At 41.6% G+C, this 19,387-nt stretch overlaps 1 protein-coding gene across 1 annotated transcript in view; it reads left to right on the top strand.

The window, feature by feature from the left end:
- Positions 1-14,565: 14,565 nt before the first annotated feature.
- The window catches only part of NDUFV2 (NADH:ubiquinone oxidoreductase core subunit V2), a 44,650-nt gene continuing 39,828 nt past the window's right edge, over positions 14,566-19,387 (top strand). Inside the window, exon 1 of the mRNA XM_043983119.1 lies at positions 14,566-14,732. Coding sequence (XP_043839054.1) covers positions 14,679-14,732 — 54 coding nt within the window. The 5' untranslated portion in view covers positions 14,566-14,678. The remainder of the gene's footprint in view (positions 14,733-19,387) is intronic.

The following is a 19,387-nucleotide window of genomic DNA, read 5'->3' as shown; positions in this document are numbered from 1 at the left end:
CTGGACCCTCTTTTATCTCTGCTACTGATCTTATTAATTCCTATGGATTCAATTATCATCACTATGCTGATGATTCTCAAATCTACTTGTCCTGCCCTAACCTCTCTGCTGCCCTCTACTCTGGCATCTCCAATTTCCTTTCAGATATCCCAAAATAGATGTTCAATAGACACTGTAAACTAAACATGTCCAAAACTGAACTTACTATCTTTTCCCCTAAACTTTCCTCCCTTCTAAATTTCTCTATCCAATCCCATAGGCTCACACCTAGGAGTCATCCTGAATTTCTCACCCTTTCACCCCTCCATAACCAATCTATTGCTAAAGTCCATTTTTTTTTTACCTTTGTATCATTTCTCTGTTATTCCCCCTTTACTCTTCTAATACTGCCATAACCCTGATGCAAGCCTTTATCACTTTGAGCTTGAACTGTTGCAGTAGCCTGCTGGAGGGGGCTGTCTGCCTCAAGTCTCTCCCCACTCCAAGCCATCTTTTGTTCAACAACTAAAGTGATTTTTCATATACTGCTAGTCTGATCGTGTCATTCTTTCTTCCCCCCACACTCCAGTGGCTCCCTAAAGCCTTCCAGATCAAATATAAAATCCTCATTTTGGCATTCAAGCACTCTCATAACTTAGTCCCCTCCTACCTTTCCAGTTTTCTTATACTTCACTTTCCAACATAACACTTTCCAAGTTTGTGACCACTCTTCTCCCTCCCCTGCCTCCAATGACATTGTATGCATTGGTAGGAGAGTGTCATCTAGTTTTATTGGATGGAATGCTATAGTTTGATGAGTTATATTTTTGCCTTCAATTTAGTAAATAGTATGTTACAATTATTTTTGTTGAATTAATGTTTCATGTCTAAGAGCTAATGGTGCCATTGTGATTGTGATTTGTGTCAGTGGAGGTTCAGGAGCTGAACTTATGAATATAGCTGTGTAGTTCCCCTGTACCATATTTAATTCCAATACCCTTACAACTGAAACTGCTCTTTCCAAAGTTATGAATAATCTCTTAATTGCCAAATCTGTTACTCTTTTCTTAGTTCTCATCCTTCTTGACGCATCTCCTGCATTTGACACTATTGATCATCCTTTCCTCCTGGATACTCTCTTTTTTTCCGAGATTTAATGATACTCCTCTCTCATGATTCTCTTTCTAGCTCTCTGATTGCCCCTTCTCAGTTTCCTTTGCTGTCTCATCATTTATTACACCCTCTCTTTAGGTGTTCCCCAAGGTTCTGTTGAGATCCTTTCTCCTTCTGCATTATTTTACCCTCTTAGTAATCTCATCAACTCCCATGGGTTTAATTATCATCTCTATGAAAATGATTCACAGATAGAAATACATATGTCCCCAATTGCCCCCCTGAATTTCAGTTACCCATTGACCGCTGCCTTTTAGACATTTCAAACTTGATGTCCCAGAGACATCTTATACTCAACCACTCCAAAACTGGACTCATTACCATTCACCCTTTCTTTTGTTGTTGTTCAATCATTTTTCAGTTGTGTTTTACTCTTTGTGACCCCATTTGGGGTTTTCTTGGCAAAGATACTGGAGTGGCTTGCTATTTCCTTCTCCAGCTCATTGTACAGATAAGGAAACTGAGGCAAACAAGACGAAGAGACTTGCCCAGGGTCTCACAGTTATTAAGTGTCTGAGGCCAGATTTGAATTCAGGAAGATGAGAATTCTTAACACCTGGCCTGGCACCATTGGGATAACTAAAAATATGAGACATAGTTCCTGGGTAATTGAATAATTTTTATTAATAGACCAGCAGGTTATTAATAAAAGAATTGTCAGTGGCAATCTCTCTCAGACCAAAGACCCCCTAATGGCAGTGGGGTCACAGTTTTATATACCCTTCTAACTATAGGAGGTCCATCACATACCAATCAAATCTAATTGGTTGACATGATCTGGAGGTGTGTTATATAAAAATGAAGTCTGGGTGAAGTCTATGTGACTTAGGTCACTCAAATCTTGGCAAGAATGACATCAGAGAAAGAATCTAGACCACAACCCAAGCGGATCAGAGCACAATAGTTTCCACCTAGGTGTGGCTGTGAAGACCAAATCTCATCAGCAAGGCTGAAGGCAGCTATCTAGACAAATGGATCTGTCTCTACTCAAGACTCCTTTGACATAGATACATCTTACTTTCAAGAATTTAGACCTTGGAGTTGGGGGGGGAGGGAGGGGAAGGATTAAGAAAGAAGGGGAAATCACTGGGTCCCTCAAGAAATCAATTATTTTTTAAAAATTGTGTGTGTGTGAGGCAATTGGGGTTAAGTGACTTGCCCAGGGTCACACAGCTAGTAATTGTTAAGTGTCTGAGTCTGGATTTGAACTCAGGTCCTCCTGAATCTAGGGCCAGTGCTCTATCTACTGCACCATCTAGCTGCCCCGAAATCAATTATTAATAATTATTTCTCACAGTACCTAGCTGCCCTTCATCTTTTTAAGCTTTCCTATTTCTGTCAAAGGCAGCATCATCCTTCAAGTTTCCAGGATCATAACCTTCACGTTATCTTGTGCTCCTAACTCTCCTTTTTTTTTTTTTGTTCAGTATTTTATTATTTTCCAGTTACATATAAGGATAGTTTTCAACATTTGTTTTCAAGGCAGTTAGGTGGTGCAGTGGATAGAGCACCAGCCCTGGATTCAGGGGGACTTGAGTTCAAATCCAGACTCAGACACTTAATACTTACTAGCTGTGTGACCCTGGGCAAGTCACTTGACCCCAATTGCCTCACACCAAAAAACAAAACAAAAACAAACCTGCTGGGGAAAAAACATTTGTTTTCATAGGATTTTCAGTTTCAAATTTTTCTCCCACCCTTCCTTCCCTCCCTCCTCCCCAGGACAGAAAGCAATCTAATATAGGTTATATATGTGCAATCACATTAAACACATTTCTGCATTAGTCATATTGTGACAGAAGAGTCACAGCACAAGGGAAATACCTCAGAAAAGGATTTAAAAAAAAAAACAGCCCAAAAGTAGAAACAGTATGGTTCAATCTTCATTCCTAAACCACAGTTCTTTTTTCTGGATGTTGAGAACATTTTCTATCATGAAGTTCTTTGAAATTGTTTTGGATCATTGCATTGCTAAAAAGAGCCAAGTCTGTCACCATTGTTCATCACATTATGTTACTGTTACTGTATACAATGTTTTCCTGTTCTGTTCTTCTCAGTCAGCATCAGTTCATGTAAGTCCTTCCAGGTCTTTCTGAACTCTCCCTGCTCATCATTACTTTTCACATTGATTTTTAAAAACTTTTTGTTCTAAATTTTCTTCTACCCTCCCTCCTCATCCCTCCCTATGAAATCCAGCAATTCAATATAAGTCATACATGTGCAGTTATGCAAAACATCTTCTCATTAGTCAGGTTGTGGAAGAAAGTAGACAAAATACCTTTAGAAAGAGGAGCTAAAAAATAAAATTATACTTCAATCTGTATTCAGATATCATCAGTTCTTTCTCTGTTGATGGTTTGCATTTTTCATACATCCTTCTGATAGCATCCTGCTCATCATTTCTCACAGTTACTATTGTTAACTGTATTACCCTCCATCTTAATCCCTCCCCTTGATATTTACTCTATCATCTATCTTCCTTCACCCTATCCCTCCTTGAAAATGTTTTGCTTCTTACTGCCCCCTCCCCCAATCTTCTCTTCCTACCATTACCTCTCCCCCCCCCCCCACCTTATCCCCTTCCCCTCCCACTTTCCCACAGGGCAAGATATAATACTATCCCCTCTTGAGTATGTAAAGTATTCCCTCTCTGAGCCAATTCTGATGAGAGTTAGGCTCACTCACTCCCCCACTCCTTCCCTATCTTCCCCTCTACTCCATAAGCTTTTTCTTATATCTTTTATGTGAACTACTTTTTCCCAATCTGCCTCTCCCTTTCCCTTTCTTACAGTGCATTCCTCTTACCCCTTAACTTTATTTTGAAGATGTCATCATGGGTCAGCTAGGTGACACAGTGGACAAAGCACCAGCCTTGGACCCAGGAGGCCCCAAGCTCATATCTGGCCCCAGACATAAGGCACCCCACCCTGCCTGCTCCACAAAAAACAAGGATAAACCAAAAGAATGCTTTACAGATATCATCCCTTCATATTCAATTCACACCTGTTCCCTCTCAGTATATTCCTTTCAGTTGCCCTAATACTGATGTAGTAAAATAATGGAATTTGGCAGACTGATTGGAATGGGCCACACCTGTCCTGTCCTGAGTGACATATGCTGCTGATGTCAGAAGGAGAAACCACTCTCCGATTGAGTTTGAAGGACCTCCCCTTTTGGGGGAGGGAGAGTAAACACTTGCTGAGGGGAGCTTGGTCTCTTTCTAGTCGGTGAGCTTCGGGAGCAGATGAGAGAGAGTTTTTTTCCTGGCAGTTTGTCCTGTGGGCCCTGGCTGCATAGCTGTTTCCTATTAAAGCTACAGACCCCAGGTTGTGAGTTAATACACTAGCCCGGCTCTTTGAAATTAGCTGAGCTGGAAGTGAGTTTGGGGATTGTATAGGCTTTTGTTAGAGTTAGGGGGATTATCCATTTTTCTTTTTCCCTATTCCCTTGTCTTTGACTTTATTAATTTCACCTTTTCTGTGTATTTTATTCTCATTAATAAAACCTGATTCATTTGTGGAAAAGAGGCTGTTAAGCTCCTTTCTTATTGACCTTGGAGAAATAACTAAAAAGGCAGTTTGGAGGGGAGGAAGTTTTGGACCTAGAGATTCCTCATTATTTTCTGAACCCCAATATTACAGTGAGCCACCCAATTAACTCTCCACATATTGAATGTGGCCCCACACTGAGAAAGATCTCATAAATTAGAATTATCTTCCCATGTAGGAATGTAAACAGTTTAATCTTTTGATATCCCTCATGATTTCTTTTTCCTGTTTACCTTTTTATACTTCTCTAGGGTCTTGTATTTGAAAGTCAAATTTTCTATTCAGTTCAGGTCTTTTCATCACAAATGCCTGAAAGTATTCTTTTTCATTGAAGTCCCATTTTTCCCCCTGAGAGATTATACTCAATTTTGCTGCGTATGTGATTCTTGGCTGAAGTCCCAATTCCTTTGCCCTCTGGAATATCATATTCCATGCCCTCCAGTCTTTTAATGTAGATGCTGCTAGATCTTGTTTTATCCTTATTGTAGCTCAACAGTATTTGAATTCCTTATTTCTAGCTGCTTGCAATATTTTCCCCTTGACCTGGGAGCTCTGGAATTTAACTACAGTATTCTTGGAGGTTTTCCTTTTGGGATCTCTTTCAGGAGGTGATTGGTGGATTCTTTCAATTTCTATTTTACCTTCTGCTTCTAGAATATTAGGGCAATTTTCCCTGACAACCTCTTGGAAGATGATGTCTAAGCTCTTATTTTGGTCATGGTTTTCAGGTAGTACAATGATTTTCAAATTATCTCTCCTGGATCTGTTTTCCAGGTCAGCTGTTTTTCCAAGGAGATATTTCATATTGCCCTCTTTTTAAAATTCATTTGGATTTGCTTTACTGCTTTATTGTGTTTTGGTTTCTCATAAAGTCACTAGCTTCCATTTGTTCAATCCTAATTCTTAGGCAATTATTTTCTTGAGAGAGCTTTTCTATCTCCTTTCCCATTTGCCTTTTCAAGATGTTGACTTTTTTCTCATGACTCTCCTGCATCACTCTCATTTCTCTTTCCATCCTTTCTTCCATCTCTCTAAATCTTCTATCTCTCCTACTTTCTCTTCAAAGTTCCTTTTGAGCACTTCCATGGCCTGAGACCAATTCATATTTTTCTTGGAAGCTTTGGATGTTAGAGCTTTGACTTTGTTATTATCTTCTTCTTCTTCTTCTTCTTCTTCTTCTTCTTCTTCTTCTTCTTCTTCTTCTTCTTCTTCTTCTTCTAAGGGTGTATTCTGGTCTACCTTTCCCCCAAAGAAGTTTTTGATGGTCTGCTGCTTTCTCTGCCTGCTCATCTTGGCCACCTATTTCTTGGCTTTTAACTCCTTCTTAAAATGTATTGCTGCTTCCAGGACACACTGTTTTGAGCTACAGCATGGCCCAGGGGGTGATTGGGTTTTTTCTCAGCCTGCCTGGCCTGTGAGTAACCATGGCCACTTTCTCTTTGACCCAGAAACAGATGTCTGATTGAACTCTGATTCTCTATGGTCAGAAGCTTATCATGCCTGTGCCCCTCCCGCACTGGGTTACCACCACTTGATTCAGCCCACTGGTTCAGAACCAGGGCACTTTGCCCCAACTCCAGCAAAGATTGCCTCCACTTCACCCTGGCCTACCACTAAAATCCCTCACTAGTCTGCAAGCTAAGCCTCAGAAGAAGCCGCTGGTACTGAAGACTCTGAGGTGACCTGGAAGTACTGTCTGTTCCTGGCTGGGTCCGGACTGTATGCTGAGCTGTTCAGCCTGATCAGCAGGTGATCACAATTGCCCTCTTTTGTTGAAAAATAGTCTCACTCTGTTCTTATGTGCATTAGGCTGCTCTGGGTTTTTGGTGTTTTGTTTTTTTTATGGCATTATTTGGGAGTGAGTGGACGGGTTTATCTGGAGCTTGTGGGAGTCATAGCCTCTCCTCTGCCATCTTGGATCCACACCCCTAACTCTCCTTTATTGCACATATTTAAATATTACAGTATGATAATACTCAGCCAGGTATTTGAGGTGGAGAGAGAGTTTATCATGTACACTGGCCCATGGGGGTCAGACCTCCAACAATGAGCCCTGATTCTTTTAGCCAACTTGGTTATATACAAAAAGAGTGGGTGTAGTATAGTGGTATAGTCATCATTACAGGAAAGCAAGATACATACAAGTTTATCATACAAGGACAAGGGTAGAGATTACCATACAAGGAGAAACAGGACTGCACCTGGAATACGGCAAGGTCAGAGCCTTTCTGCTACAGACAAGGCCAAAGCCTCTCTTCTACATTAATTTTTCACTTCATAACCAGCTGTCAAATCTTGACATTTCTACCTATACAGCATTTCTTGAATCTTATCTTTTCCCTCCACTCACATGGTTACCACTTTAGTTCAGGGTTCATCACCTTTTGCCTAGATTATTGCAATAGCCTACTAATGGGTCTTTCTGCCTCAAGTTTGTTAAGGGCTAAAATTCTAGCTAAACTGTCTAAAATATCTAATGAGTGGTCGCCAATAAATTATAAGCTTTAGCAAGAGTTAGACTTTTAAGCATTTATTAAGGAGAATAAGAATTTGGTAAAGAGAGAGAGAAAGGCCTAGATTCCTATCTATTAAAGGGAGAGCGCATTTCTAGCTCCCTTCTCCGCCAGAGTCCAGAGGAAAGAAGAGCGAGCCTGAGCGCCAGTCTCTTCCTTCCTCCTCCCACTAGTCCGCGTCACTTCCTGAAGCCTGGTCTTGCCCTCAAAGACCTTTGCTTCATGGGCAGAACTCTTCTACAGTAAGTATCCAGCAGGTGGCGTTATTCCAATCGTTACAGTCCCCCCTGTTGTTCCTCAAGAAACAAAATGTTTCCTTGACGGAACAGTAAAAACAATATAATAACTATTGCTAACTAATAATATGTGAACAACAATATAGAAAAGGAAGAGAGGAAAGTTTTGTCCAGAGGGGCGATTTTTTTTTTTTTTGTCCTCATGAACCGACACTTTGACATTGGTCTTGCAAAGGGAGGGCCTCTGCAGAGAATACATGTTACAGATGGTGTATATTATAACAGAAAGAGAAAAAAAACCAACAAAAACAAATCAAAACTGTTCATTTAAAGTCTCTGAAAGTCTTTTCTCAGATGTCCTCTAGGTGTAGTCGTGGAATGGAAGTCTTTTCAGGGGTTGAGGTATGGATGCTGGTAATCAGCCAGGAAATTTCCTACAAAATTGAGCTTAACACAACTTTAAAATAGCTTTGTCAATAATCAAATCAAACAATGAAAGTTCTCAAAAACATGTCTAAGGGAATTCAGAATCTTAGTTGTTACACATGAAACATATAATAAAACAAAAATTGAACCATTCTTTAAAATTATAATATTACTATAGTCCCCCCCTTATGGAGGGTAATTGAGAAGATAATTGCTGCGATATTAATTATTAAAAATAATTTTTTTATCTTTGTTTCATCACTTTTTGCATCATCTGCCTAATTATCCTCATGCCATTATGAGAAATTAAAAAATCTAATATAATTGGTAACAGGTGTCAAGGCCAAATTCAACACTGTATTTATCATGACACCTGAGATAATTATGGGGGTTACCATAAAAGAACAGAGAAATGATGGGATATGAGCATTCCCACACTTGAGCAGTATGTACTGCCCATACAGTATGCCAGGCTTAAAAGAGGTGGATGGAATATATGTCCATGCCACCGAACATATTGGAAGAAACTGAGTCAGACTTAATCAGATGCATGGGATTGAGATGTCCATGGCATCAGGCATATAGGAGGGAGCATAGAAGCTAGGTGTAGAAGTGAGATGGGTGGGATCAATACTTCCAGCCATCTGTACAATATTGTGGGGAAAAATAAAATAAAATATTAAACCAAGAGAATCCAACCTCAACATTTGTCAAAAGCCGTTCCCTTGGCCATACCTTGACTTCATGCATGTCTCCCCTCATGTGACAGTTCAGTGTCTGCTCTTGCGTGTATTCCTCTTGTGATTGGATGGCATCTTGGCCAACTGGCATCTGATAACTCAGAATAAAGGCAATTAATGTCTTAAATGATAAGTTCCCATAATCCAAGTCTCATATGTATTTAAAAATTGAGGATAATAAATGATTGCAAAAAATGTGAATACATCTTGACTCAGAACACAATATATAATTATGCAACAATTTCAAATAATACCCCTTTTTTAAAAACTTAGTATACAATTACTTTTGTGAAAAATCTGAATATATTTAAATACAAGTTAAAGCACAACAGAATCTCAAAGAAAACTTTTTTTTTAAAAAGAAAACTTTTACAAATGTTCCCCTCTTTTTTTTTTTTTTGGAATATGCTTATCAAAAATAATACTTCTAGAATCAATTTACACTTGCCATGGCAAACAATTTGCCAGGGAAATGCTTTAAAGAGTTTGATCAAATAATCAGTTGAGAAAAAATAACAAAAACAAACAACTCAGAATATGGGAGCACAATACTCCTAGAATTAACATTGTATTATGAAATCAAAACCATCTTGCAATGTTTCAAAATTAGAGAGATGAATAAATAGAAAAAAATACACACGGAACAATAAAAGACAATGAAATTCAAACTAGGGAAATCTAAATGAATATGAACTTAATATTAATAAGAGTATTATAAAATATAAACTTGATCATATGACTATAAAAAGCTTTACAAATATTCTCCTTGTTTTAGAAACTAAGTATAAGTCACAATCTCAAAAGCATGAAAATCTCTATGAAAATAAACCCATACCATTAATTTCAAAATGTATATATAATAGCATAGAAATCCTATGTAACCTCTGAACTGATACTATTACTCTGAGTGAATTCAGAACACTTTTGATTCTGATATCTAAAATCCCCAACACTCATATCAATACCTTGCCCCTTACTTTTACATTTCTGTACAATATATACCCTTCCATGGCAAAAGAAGCAGAGTCTTGAACTATGTTGATGATTGTCATTCTTATACAGCTTAAATTTTTCTTCTTTAACCCCTCTATATTGTCTGTCAGTCTTTTCACCATACAAATGCTTTATAAGATTACTAATGAAAGACAAAAGCAGGTTAGCAAAATTATCAACAAAACGAGCATATCTGGAATTTAAAGGGTTTTCTAAGGTTGTCTCAGAAGCACAGCCAGGCTGGGGAAGGGCTGAGCCTGAATCTGCAAATGTAGTTAGAGAAAGTTGAGCATGCGCATCAGATCTCTGGACTTCCCAGGCAGGGGAAGCAATGGGCTTGGCCATGGGAGGAGTAGAGGGTGGGGTCTGTAGAGGAGGGGAGGGACCAGCACAATTTGAATCAGACTTGATTTTGAACTCAGGCCTGGATTCCTCTTCCCCCACTTTGCCTCCAGGTGCTAGGGGATTAAAAGCTTCCAGAGGGTGGGTCATTGCCTCCAGGCATGCAAAATTAAAGCAACAATTACTGTTAGAACTGGGAAAAGCTGCGGGAATCTCTTCAGGTTTCTCTGAAAAAGCATGGTTGGGAGAGGGAGAGATATTTCCTTGTGTGAGTAAGTTGCTGGCTCTTTTAACAAAAATAAAAATAAAAATAGAAAATCCACAAAAACAAAGCATTAACATGATCTTATCTCCCATTTGTCTGGTTAAACAGACTAAAATCAAAAATAGGATAATTAGGGAGTTTAAAAGGTCCATTTGAAAAAATTTAAAGGGAAAACACCAGGCAATTCAGCAGTACTTAAGATTTAAAGGGTTAGGGTAGGGAAAATTTCTTACCCAACCGAAAGATCAGAAGTGAGGTTCAGCTTTCCTCTTCGTGGTCAGCCATCTGTTAAGGGCTAAAATTCTAGCTAAACTGTCTAAAATATCTAATGAGTGGTCGCCAATAAATTATAAGCTTTAGCAAGAGTTAGACTTTTAAGCATTTATTAAGGAGAATAAGAATTTGGTAAAGAGAGAGAGAAAGGCCTAGATTCCTATCTATTAAAGGGAGAGCGCATTTCTAGCTCCCTTCTCCGCCAGAGTCCAGAGGAAAGAAGAGCGAGCCTGAGCGCCAGTCTCTTCCTTCCTCCTCCCACTAGTCCGCGTCACTTCCTGAAGCCTGGTCTTGCCCTCAAAGACCTTTGCTTCATGGGCAGAACTCTTCTACAGTAAGTATCCAGCAGGTGGCGTCATTCCAATCGTTACAAGTTTCTCACCACTTTAGTCCATCACCCATACTGCTGCCAGTCATTATCTTTAAACACAGATCGGACTATGTGATTCCTCTACTTAACCAATTACAATGGCTTCCTATTGCCTTTAGAATGAAATATATACAGTTTAACTTTAAAATCCCTGTACGACCTGATCTGTGATAGGACCAATATTCACAAGAATTTCTTGCTCCCCTCCCTGCCATGAATTAGGCCAGATTTCTCCTAAAAGGCAACAAAGCCAGTAATTGATTGGCCCAAGAGTGGGGCCTTCCTCGAGTAAGCTCCCATAACCCCTTGCTGTACTGACATGATTTCCTGGTTATCTGAAGGCATGAAAGGTCCCACCTGAACTAAAAGTCTGCCAGTATCAGGTCTGGTCCTAACATGACCTATCTTTCCAGCCTCATTTGGACACCACTTCTTCTCCCATACTCTGCAATACAGCCAATCTGGCCTTTCTGTTCCTCACATTAGAATATCAGGTCCTTGCATGTAGAGATTGTTTCCTGCTCTGTACTTGTAGACCCAACACCAAGCATAGTTCTTGGCTGTTATTTGTCCCTAGTTCTTGAAGATGACCATGACATCGGGAGGTGATGTCATGATTTGCAGTGAACTGCATTTAAGTGAGGGAGGGCTGTGCAAAATCACCAGCCTCACTCTCTCCTCCAAAGCCATTTGGGTCAAGTGGTAAGATATACATCAGGAAGACTGGAGATGGCCCCAGGTGTTTGAGGCAATCAGGGTTAATTGACTTGCCCAGGATCACACAACAGCTGGTGTCAAGTATCTGAAGTCTGATTTGAATTGAGATCTTCCTGACTCCTGGATAGGGCCAGTGCTCTATCCATTGTGCCCCCTAGCTGCCCCAACAGTTCTTGGCACAATTAAGACAAAGAATGACAACCATGATGATGGCGATAACTATAATTTATATGCACTTTGGGGTTTGCAAAGTGCTTGAGAAATATCATCCCCACAACAAATCTGGAAGCAGATTATGTTTATACTATATAAAAGGAGTTATTATTCCTGTTTTGTAGATGAGGCAGACAGAAAAGATAAGTGATTTGCTTAGGGTTATGTCGATTTTAATAAATGTCAGAGACCAAATTTGAACTTTAGTCTTCCTGACTTCAGGTCCAGTAGTCCATCTACTATATTACCTAATTTCCCTAATAAACACTTGTTGACTGATTTATTGACTAATTGATCTATAGTTGTGACTGATCTTCTAAGGAACCAACCTGACCTGCCAGTATGAGATCGAGTGAGTGAGCTAGCCAGTCCCAGCCTAAGAAAAGAGGATTTCTGCCTCAGTGGGTATTGGTGCTCCACCAGGACTACACAAATAATTAGTTTTTTTATAGGAAAGAGAGATTAGGTTTATCCTTCAAGGCCTCAGAAAGGCAGAATTAAGACTTACTGATTGGCAGTTACTGATAACAACAGTTCTGTCTCAGAACAAGTCCAACTGGGACCTAATCTTTGGTACCTGGGCTTTTGTCTTTTCTATTTCTTTATCTTATTTCTAAAATTTAGCACTGTGTCTTCTGACCTTCTTGTTTCCTAAACTTACTCCCTGGGTTCAGAAATTTCCCTCATTGGATCTTTAATATTTAATTTTTTTTTTCCAAAAAGAAAAAAGAAAAAAAGTTGGATGCTTACTCTCTCTGGCACCTGTTCCCTCTTCCTTTTCATAACCCTGTCTGCAACAGATTCCAACCCCCCATTATTCCTCTTCTAGGGCTTATTTATAAGAAAAAAAATGTACAAGTTCAGAATTCATATACCACAGTAAGTGAGAAGTGCATAAAAAATACAACTGTCCAATTCCCAGGCTGAATGCTACATAAACTTCCCAAAAGAACCTTTCAAATTCCCCAGACCTAGCTCAGCTTTTAGGATTTCCTCTAAGCCAGTTGTGCCCTGTCTCCCTGTGGATAATACTATTGGTTGTCTTTTCTTGGCAAAGATATTACAGTGGTTTGCTGTTTCCTTCTTCAGCAAGTTGAGGCGAATAAAGGTTAAGTGACTGGCCCAGGGTCACACAGCTTAGTAAGTGTCTGGCACCAAATTTGAACACAAGTCTTCTTGACTCCTGACCCAGTACACTAGCCACCTAGCTGCCTCCTGCAAGTGCTTCTGTTCAAAGCTCTTCTGTTTTTCCCTACCTGGTGGCCTATCTTGAAATAAATCGTTATGGGCCCATGGGTACCTCAGAAGTTTTCTGGGGTAAACCAAAAGAACCTTCTCCTTGAGAAACGAAACCAAAGGACAGACACACCTAAAGAGATAAGCAGCACCAGATCCGGACTGAGTTAGCTCCGGACCACCAGCCTTCATTCCAGTCTCCCCCACCCCTCGGGGAGTTAAGATTAGGTGTGACTGCTGCCTTTGTGGCCAGAGGAGGACAAAGATGGTTTGAGAGATCCAGAACCGCCCCTCACCCAACTTCCCCCAGCCACCACCAGTGGGGGATGGTCCTCCCCCAATAAGGGAACTTTCCACAGTCAGATGATTGCTCTAGGGGACCACCATCAGTCCTCTATAAAAGTATCTGCCTGTCTCCTGCTCAGGGAGAAAGGTATCTCAGAGAGTCTAGCCTCTGTGCCATACCTTCTCCCCATGAGAAGTCCAAGGATTTTTCTTTTGGTTTCTTTTCCCTAGCACCTAAACAAACTATTATCTTATTCTAATTGGATTTGTATGCAAGAGGGTGTAATTCTTTAAAGAGGAATTCCTAAGAACCCCTACCCCAAACCCCTATCCATTTCCCACATAATATAATAGCCTATTTCACAGCAGAACAAACCCAGTATTCGGAATTTCTCACTTGTATGTTCTCGTCTATTTTCAAATCCTAGGCTTGCCTTCAGGCATTTAGAACAGGGCTTCCTAATTTTTTTTCCTCTCGAGACCCCTTTTCGTCCCTCTCCCTCCCCCCCCCCCAGTATTTTTACGTGACCCCGGGTATATAGGATATAAATAGGCATACATAACCTTTTACTGTTGCCAAATTTTTCTCGACCCCACAATCGGTTATGAGACTCCACCCACAGTTTAAGAAGCTTTAATTAGAAGACTCTTATTGCAACTCAGTTAATGGATACTCCATTCATATTTCTACTTATCCACTGGTTATCTAAGGAAAAATCCAAGAAATAGAAAGCTAGTGTTCCCATCTCCTCCAAAATCAGAATTCTTCCACCCAAAACAAGGCTCGCTCCCAAGCGAATGCTTGGAAGGGAAACTGATTTCCAGGGGAGGGCTAAATTCCCTGAAGGCGGAGATTGCTTCCATTTTGGGTTTCGATTGGGTTTTCTAATATATAGAAGTGAGGTTCATGTGTTAGTCCAAGCAATAATGAAAAATCTTTTTTTAATTAAAAAGGGTTTATACGTATTTTGAGACGCACCAACTGGAGCTTTCGTTTAACTTAGAAGACTTCAGGAAATTAGGCACAGGTTCGTCTTCTCTTGGGCAGGAGGGCTCCATCCTGAGAGCGCAGTAATGGAAAGGTTCGACCACTCCTGTTCAAGCCCATTTTCCTGCGGCGTCTATATAGTCCTTGGTGACCTTGACCCCACCTCGCAGGACCTCTCCCCGCGGAGCGCAGCCCGCCCGCCGCAGAGCCCCGCCCTGCGCGCGCGTCCTCCCGCAGCGTCGGGAGCGGCTACAGAGACGCGCCCGGGCCCTTGCGTTCGGTGGTCGGGGATAGGTGTCGAGAGCGCGCACGCCGTGCGTTCCGGGTTCGTGCCTGCAGACCTCGGACTCAGCTTGGGAAAGCCGAAGAGTCTGAGCCGCCATGTTCCTCTCGTCGTCACTCCGGGTGGGGGCCGCCGGTCTCGTCGCCCACTGGGTAAGGAGGCTCGGGATGGATTCTTGCACAGCCGCCGCCCGTCCTCTGCCCTCCGGGCCTTCCCTTCAGTTTGGGCGCTGGAGCCTCTCGCGCGCTGGGCGGGCCTGCAAGTCCGGCAAGGACATCGCGGCCTTGCTTTGCGCAGGGGGTGGCCGGCGTCGTGGGCGCAGGGGGAGCGCCGGCCGCTGACGGGCGGCCTTTAACGCGGGTCCGTCGCGTAGGCGCCCCGAGGAACCCGCTTTCCTCCGTGCGGTCGCGGAGGACTAGGAGGCAGGAGCTGCTTCTATAAGGCCAATTTTTCTGGGCTTCAGTTTACCTTGACTTCTGAACGTGTCCCCGAAAGACCATCCCTCCCCAGCGGAGGCCCCGGGGCATCTAGCCCACGCCCGCCCAGTCCTCTCGGCCCGATAGGGGGCGTCCTAGCCGTGCATCTCCTTGTACTGCAGAGCGTGGGTGACCTTGTGTCCTATTTCTGGAAAATACTTGCGGGACTGACGGGGTGGGGTGGGGGTGGGTGGGTGTTACTTTCTCTTGCAGAAGGATTGGCGAGAACCATAGGTCACAGATATGACCATAACTAGAGGTTGTATCTGGTGGGGAGTTCCTTAGAGTTAGTGGAAACCTCAGTCGTCACCTGGCTGTTTGCAAATGCCTCAGAATCAGGAAAATACCAGTTCATTTTTTATTGTAGTCCTTAGTAGGTCAGTATTCACTATTTACCTAAACGAGCTATTGAACTGGAGTTATGGATAAAGGAACTGTCTCTTGTTCCTTGAATATGATTTGTGTTGTCTTGTTTTTGTAGGATTGTTATCTGGAAGATATTCGTTGGACTAGTATGGGCCTAAAAGGAGAAATCAGAGCCAGTGGTTAGAAGTTAGTTACAGGAAGTTAGATTTAATTTCAGCATAAGAAATAATAATGATTGGAGCTTTTTGAAACTGGAATAGGCTGCCTCTTCCCCCCCCCCCCCCCAGGGCCATGGGGATTAAGCGACTTGCTCGGGGTCATAGAGCTAATAAGTGTCAAGTGTCTGAGGCCGGATTTGAACTCAGGTACTCCTGAATCCAGGGCTGGTGTTTTATCCACTGCACCACCTAGCTGCCCCCAATAGGCTGCCTCTTGAAAGATAACTTCCCTGTTTCTGGAAGTGTTCATCCTCCTTGACTTTTTGTTTGTTTGTTTTTTGTCTTTTTGCGGGGCAATGGGGGTTAAGTGACTTGCCCAGGGTCACACAGCCAGTAAGTGTCAAGTGTCTAAGGCCAGATTTGAACTCAGGAACTCCTGAATCCAGGCCCAGTGCTTTATCAACTGCGCCACCTAGCCTCCCCCCCCACCCCCCTGGACTTTTATCACTATTGATGTAGAAAAAATTAATGATTCAGTTTGGACTAGATGACCTCTAATGTTCTGTGTAATTTAAGATAATGTTAACTTGTCAGATTGAACCTGTAATTTCTTGGAACACTTATTTCTCTAATAATAATGAATTCTGGGGAAAGTGTTAACTTGCTGGGGGAAGGACAATATGTATTTTGTAAAAGAAACTTCTGAATCACTAATCTGTTGCAGTTATTTGAGGGAGTCAGTATGTGGGCAAAAGAGAACCCGTTTATGTAATTCCAATGGTTCCTAAACAAAACAAAATTGAGTTATGGAATTGGAGTGGGTGGATGTTTGTTATGAACTGCAAACTGGCTTAAAAACAGAAGACAAAGAACAGGATAAAGAAACACTTATCTGAATGAAGAAATGTTAGGATCCCTAGGGATCAGTTCTGGGAGCAACTTAGACATTTTATAAATGGTCTTGGAGGGTGGAGGTGGAAATATGAAATCTCCATATTTGTAGATGATACTAAGCTCTTCCAGTTAGAGAAATGATGCATAGCTTATGGGACCACAGCAAAATTATCTCATACAGATGTGTGAGTGGGAAGAAAAGTAGCACATGAGCTTAAGTAAAGAGGAGGGCAGAGTAATAAATCTAGAGGAAAATAATAAGAATTATGCTCATAGATGTTGGACTCAGAGCTAAAATTTGCAGCCCAGACAAGGGAAGTGTAAATTGTCATCGTTTCCCTGAAGATGCCAGCCATATTAATTTCAGCTTTCATGTATCTATACTTACCATTTTATTCAATTTGACAGAACATTTTTAAAGCACTCACTATCTACAAGGAAAGCTCTGTACGAGGTGCCAGGAATTCAAATACAAAAACTGAAATACCCTGCCCTAAAAGAGCTTATGAAGGATAGTATATTCTGGGAAATAAATACAAAGTAGCTTTAAGAACAGAGTGCATGGGGGGGGGGATGAGGGTTAAGCAACTTGCCCAGGGTCACATAGCTGTGTCTGAGGGCAGATTTGAACGCAGATCCTCCTGAATCCAGGGCCAGTGCTTTATCCACTTCACCACCTATGCTACCCCCCCACCCCCACCCCTGCATTTTTAAAGCTAGGTGGGGCAGCAGTAGATAGAGCACTTTCCCTGAAGTTGGACAGACTTGAGTTCAAATTTCACCTCAGACACACTAGCTGTGTTACTCTGGGCAAGTCACTTAATTCCTAAACACCTGAGGCCATCTCCAGTCATCCTAATGTATATCTTGCTACTGGACCCAGATGGCTCTGGAGGAGAGAATGAGGTTGATGACTTTGCACAGCTGTCCCTTAAATCCAATTTACTGCAAGTCATGACATCACCTGATATCATGGTCCTCTTCGAGATTGAAGGATAAACAACATGTTGTTGTTTTGTTTTGTCGGGTTTTTTGGTGAGGTGATTGGGGTTAAGTGACTTTACCAGGGTCACAGCTAATAAGTGTCAAATGTCTGCTGCTGGATTTGAACTCAGGTCTTCCTGACTCCAGGGCTGTGTTCTATCCACTTCGCCACCTAACTGCCCCACAACTACATTTTTAAAAGGAGGGAAAGGGAATCAGTCAAGGCTTTATGTGGGAGGTGGCACTAAACTGAGCTTTAAAGGAAGCCAGGGACTCTGAGGCATAGGTGAAAGGGGAGTGCATTCAAGACGTGAGGGATTACTTGTGCAGAGGCATGTTAAATAGAATGGCATGTCACTAGCTGGCCAGTTTTGACTGGAACAGAATTTGTGAAGGCAAATAAAGTGGAACAGAAGTGGAAAGGTAGCTGGAGCCAGATTGTGGAGCTCTTTAAATGCTAGGCTGAGGATTTTCCATTTTTATCCTAGACATGATTGGGAGCCATTGAAGTTTTTTTAGTAGAGGGCTTAACATGGTCAGATTTGTGTTTTAGGAATATCAGTTTGAAGGCTTTGTGGAGGGCGGATTGGAGAGTGATAAGGAACCGGGGAGACCAGTTAGGAATCTACTACTATAATTCAGATGAGGGGTGATAATGGCCTGAATTAGTGTGTGGTGGCTATGTGGCTGGAGGGGTGGGGATATGGATATTGTATCAAACAAAATGTGGGATTTGATTGATTATGAGAGTTCAAGGAGCTGGAAGAATCCAAAATGACTCCCAAGGGTTTGAAACAGTGACTGGAAGGATTGGTCTTACCATAGACAAAAATTGGGAAGTTTGAAGGAGAGATACGTTTGGGGGGAAATTAATTCCATTTGGATATGTTGAGTTTGCAACACAGGTGAGACAAAGGTGGAGATGTCTAGCAGGCAGTTGGTAATACAAGACTAGAGTTCAAGAGAGAGATTAAGACCGAATATATAGACCTGAGAGTCTTCTACATAGAAATTATTAAACAAAATTAAGTGACCTGATGAGATCACCAAAAGAGAGAATGTAGAGGGAAGAGAAGAGAGGCCAGTACAGAGCTTTAAGGGGATGCCCATACTGCTATTTTCCTAATTCTTTGGCATTTGCAAAATAGCCAGATGACAACTGAGGATTCTACTATCTATAAGAATCTGGTAAGTCAAAATATTCCATACCAGATACAGTCTCTAATATTGTCTGGCAGCTGGAGACAAGTCTAGGAAAGGAAACTGAGGAGCAGTGAGGAAGGTAATAAGAGTACCAGTAAAGATCAAGAGAGTGTTCAGGAGGAGGTAACAATTGAGACAAGGGTTTTAGATTTAGCAGTTGAGATTTTTTGGGTAACATTGGAAGGAGCAGTTTCAGTGACATGGTTGGTTCAGAAGTCAAACTGAAAGGAACTGAGAAGTGAATTAGAGGAGAATGTGTGTGTGTGTGTGTGTGTGTGTGTGTGTGTGTGTGTGTGTGAAGTCAGAGTCCAGACATAGTTTCTAAAAATTTGGCTGGGAAAGGGAGAAGCAATATAGCACAGTAGCTTGATGGACTAGCAGGATCAAGTGTTGAAGATCTGTGTGTCCTTTTTTTTTTTTTTTCCTTTTTAAACAGGGCAGTGAGGGTTAAGTGACTTCCCCAGGGTCACACAGCTAGTAAGTGTCAAGTGTCTGAGGCTGGATTTGAGCTCAGGTCCTCCTGAATCTAGGGCCAGTGCTTTATCCACTGTGCCAGCTAACTGCCCCCTTGTGCATTCTTATATAGGTGGCAGAGTAGGGATCAGTGGATAAGAAGAGTGAAGAAGTTTGTGGTAATGGGAATGAGAAAGGGATAGAGGTAGGCATAGCAGGAGTTAGGATAAGAAGTCAGGGGATTTATAGAGTAGCTAATAGGTATCAGTTGAA

Source organism: Dromiciops gliroides, chromosome 1 (assembly GCF_019393635.1).
Source record: "Dromiciops gliroides isolate mDroGli1 chromosome 1, mDroGli1.pri, whole genome shotgun sequence".
Taxonomy (NCBI): domain Eukaryota; kingdom Metazoa; phylum Chordata; class Mammalia; order Microbiotheria; family Microbiotheriidae; genus Dromiciops; species Dromiciops gliroides.
This window is presented reverse-complemented; position numbering and strand designations above follow the sequence as displayed.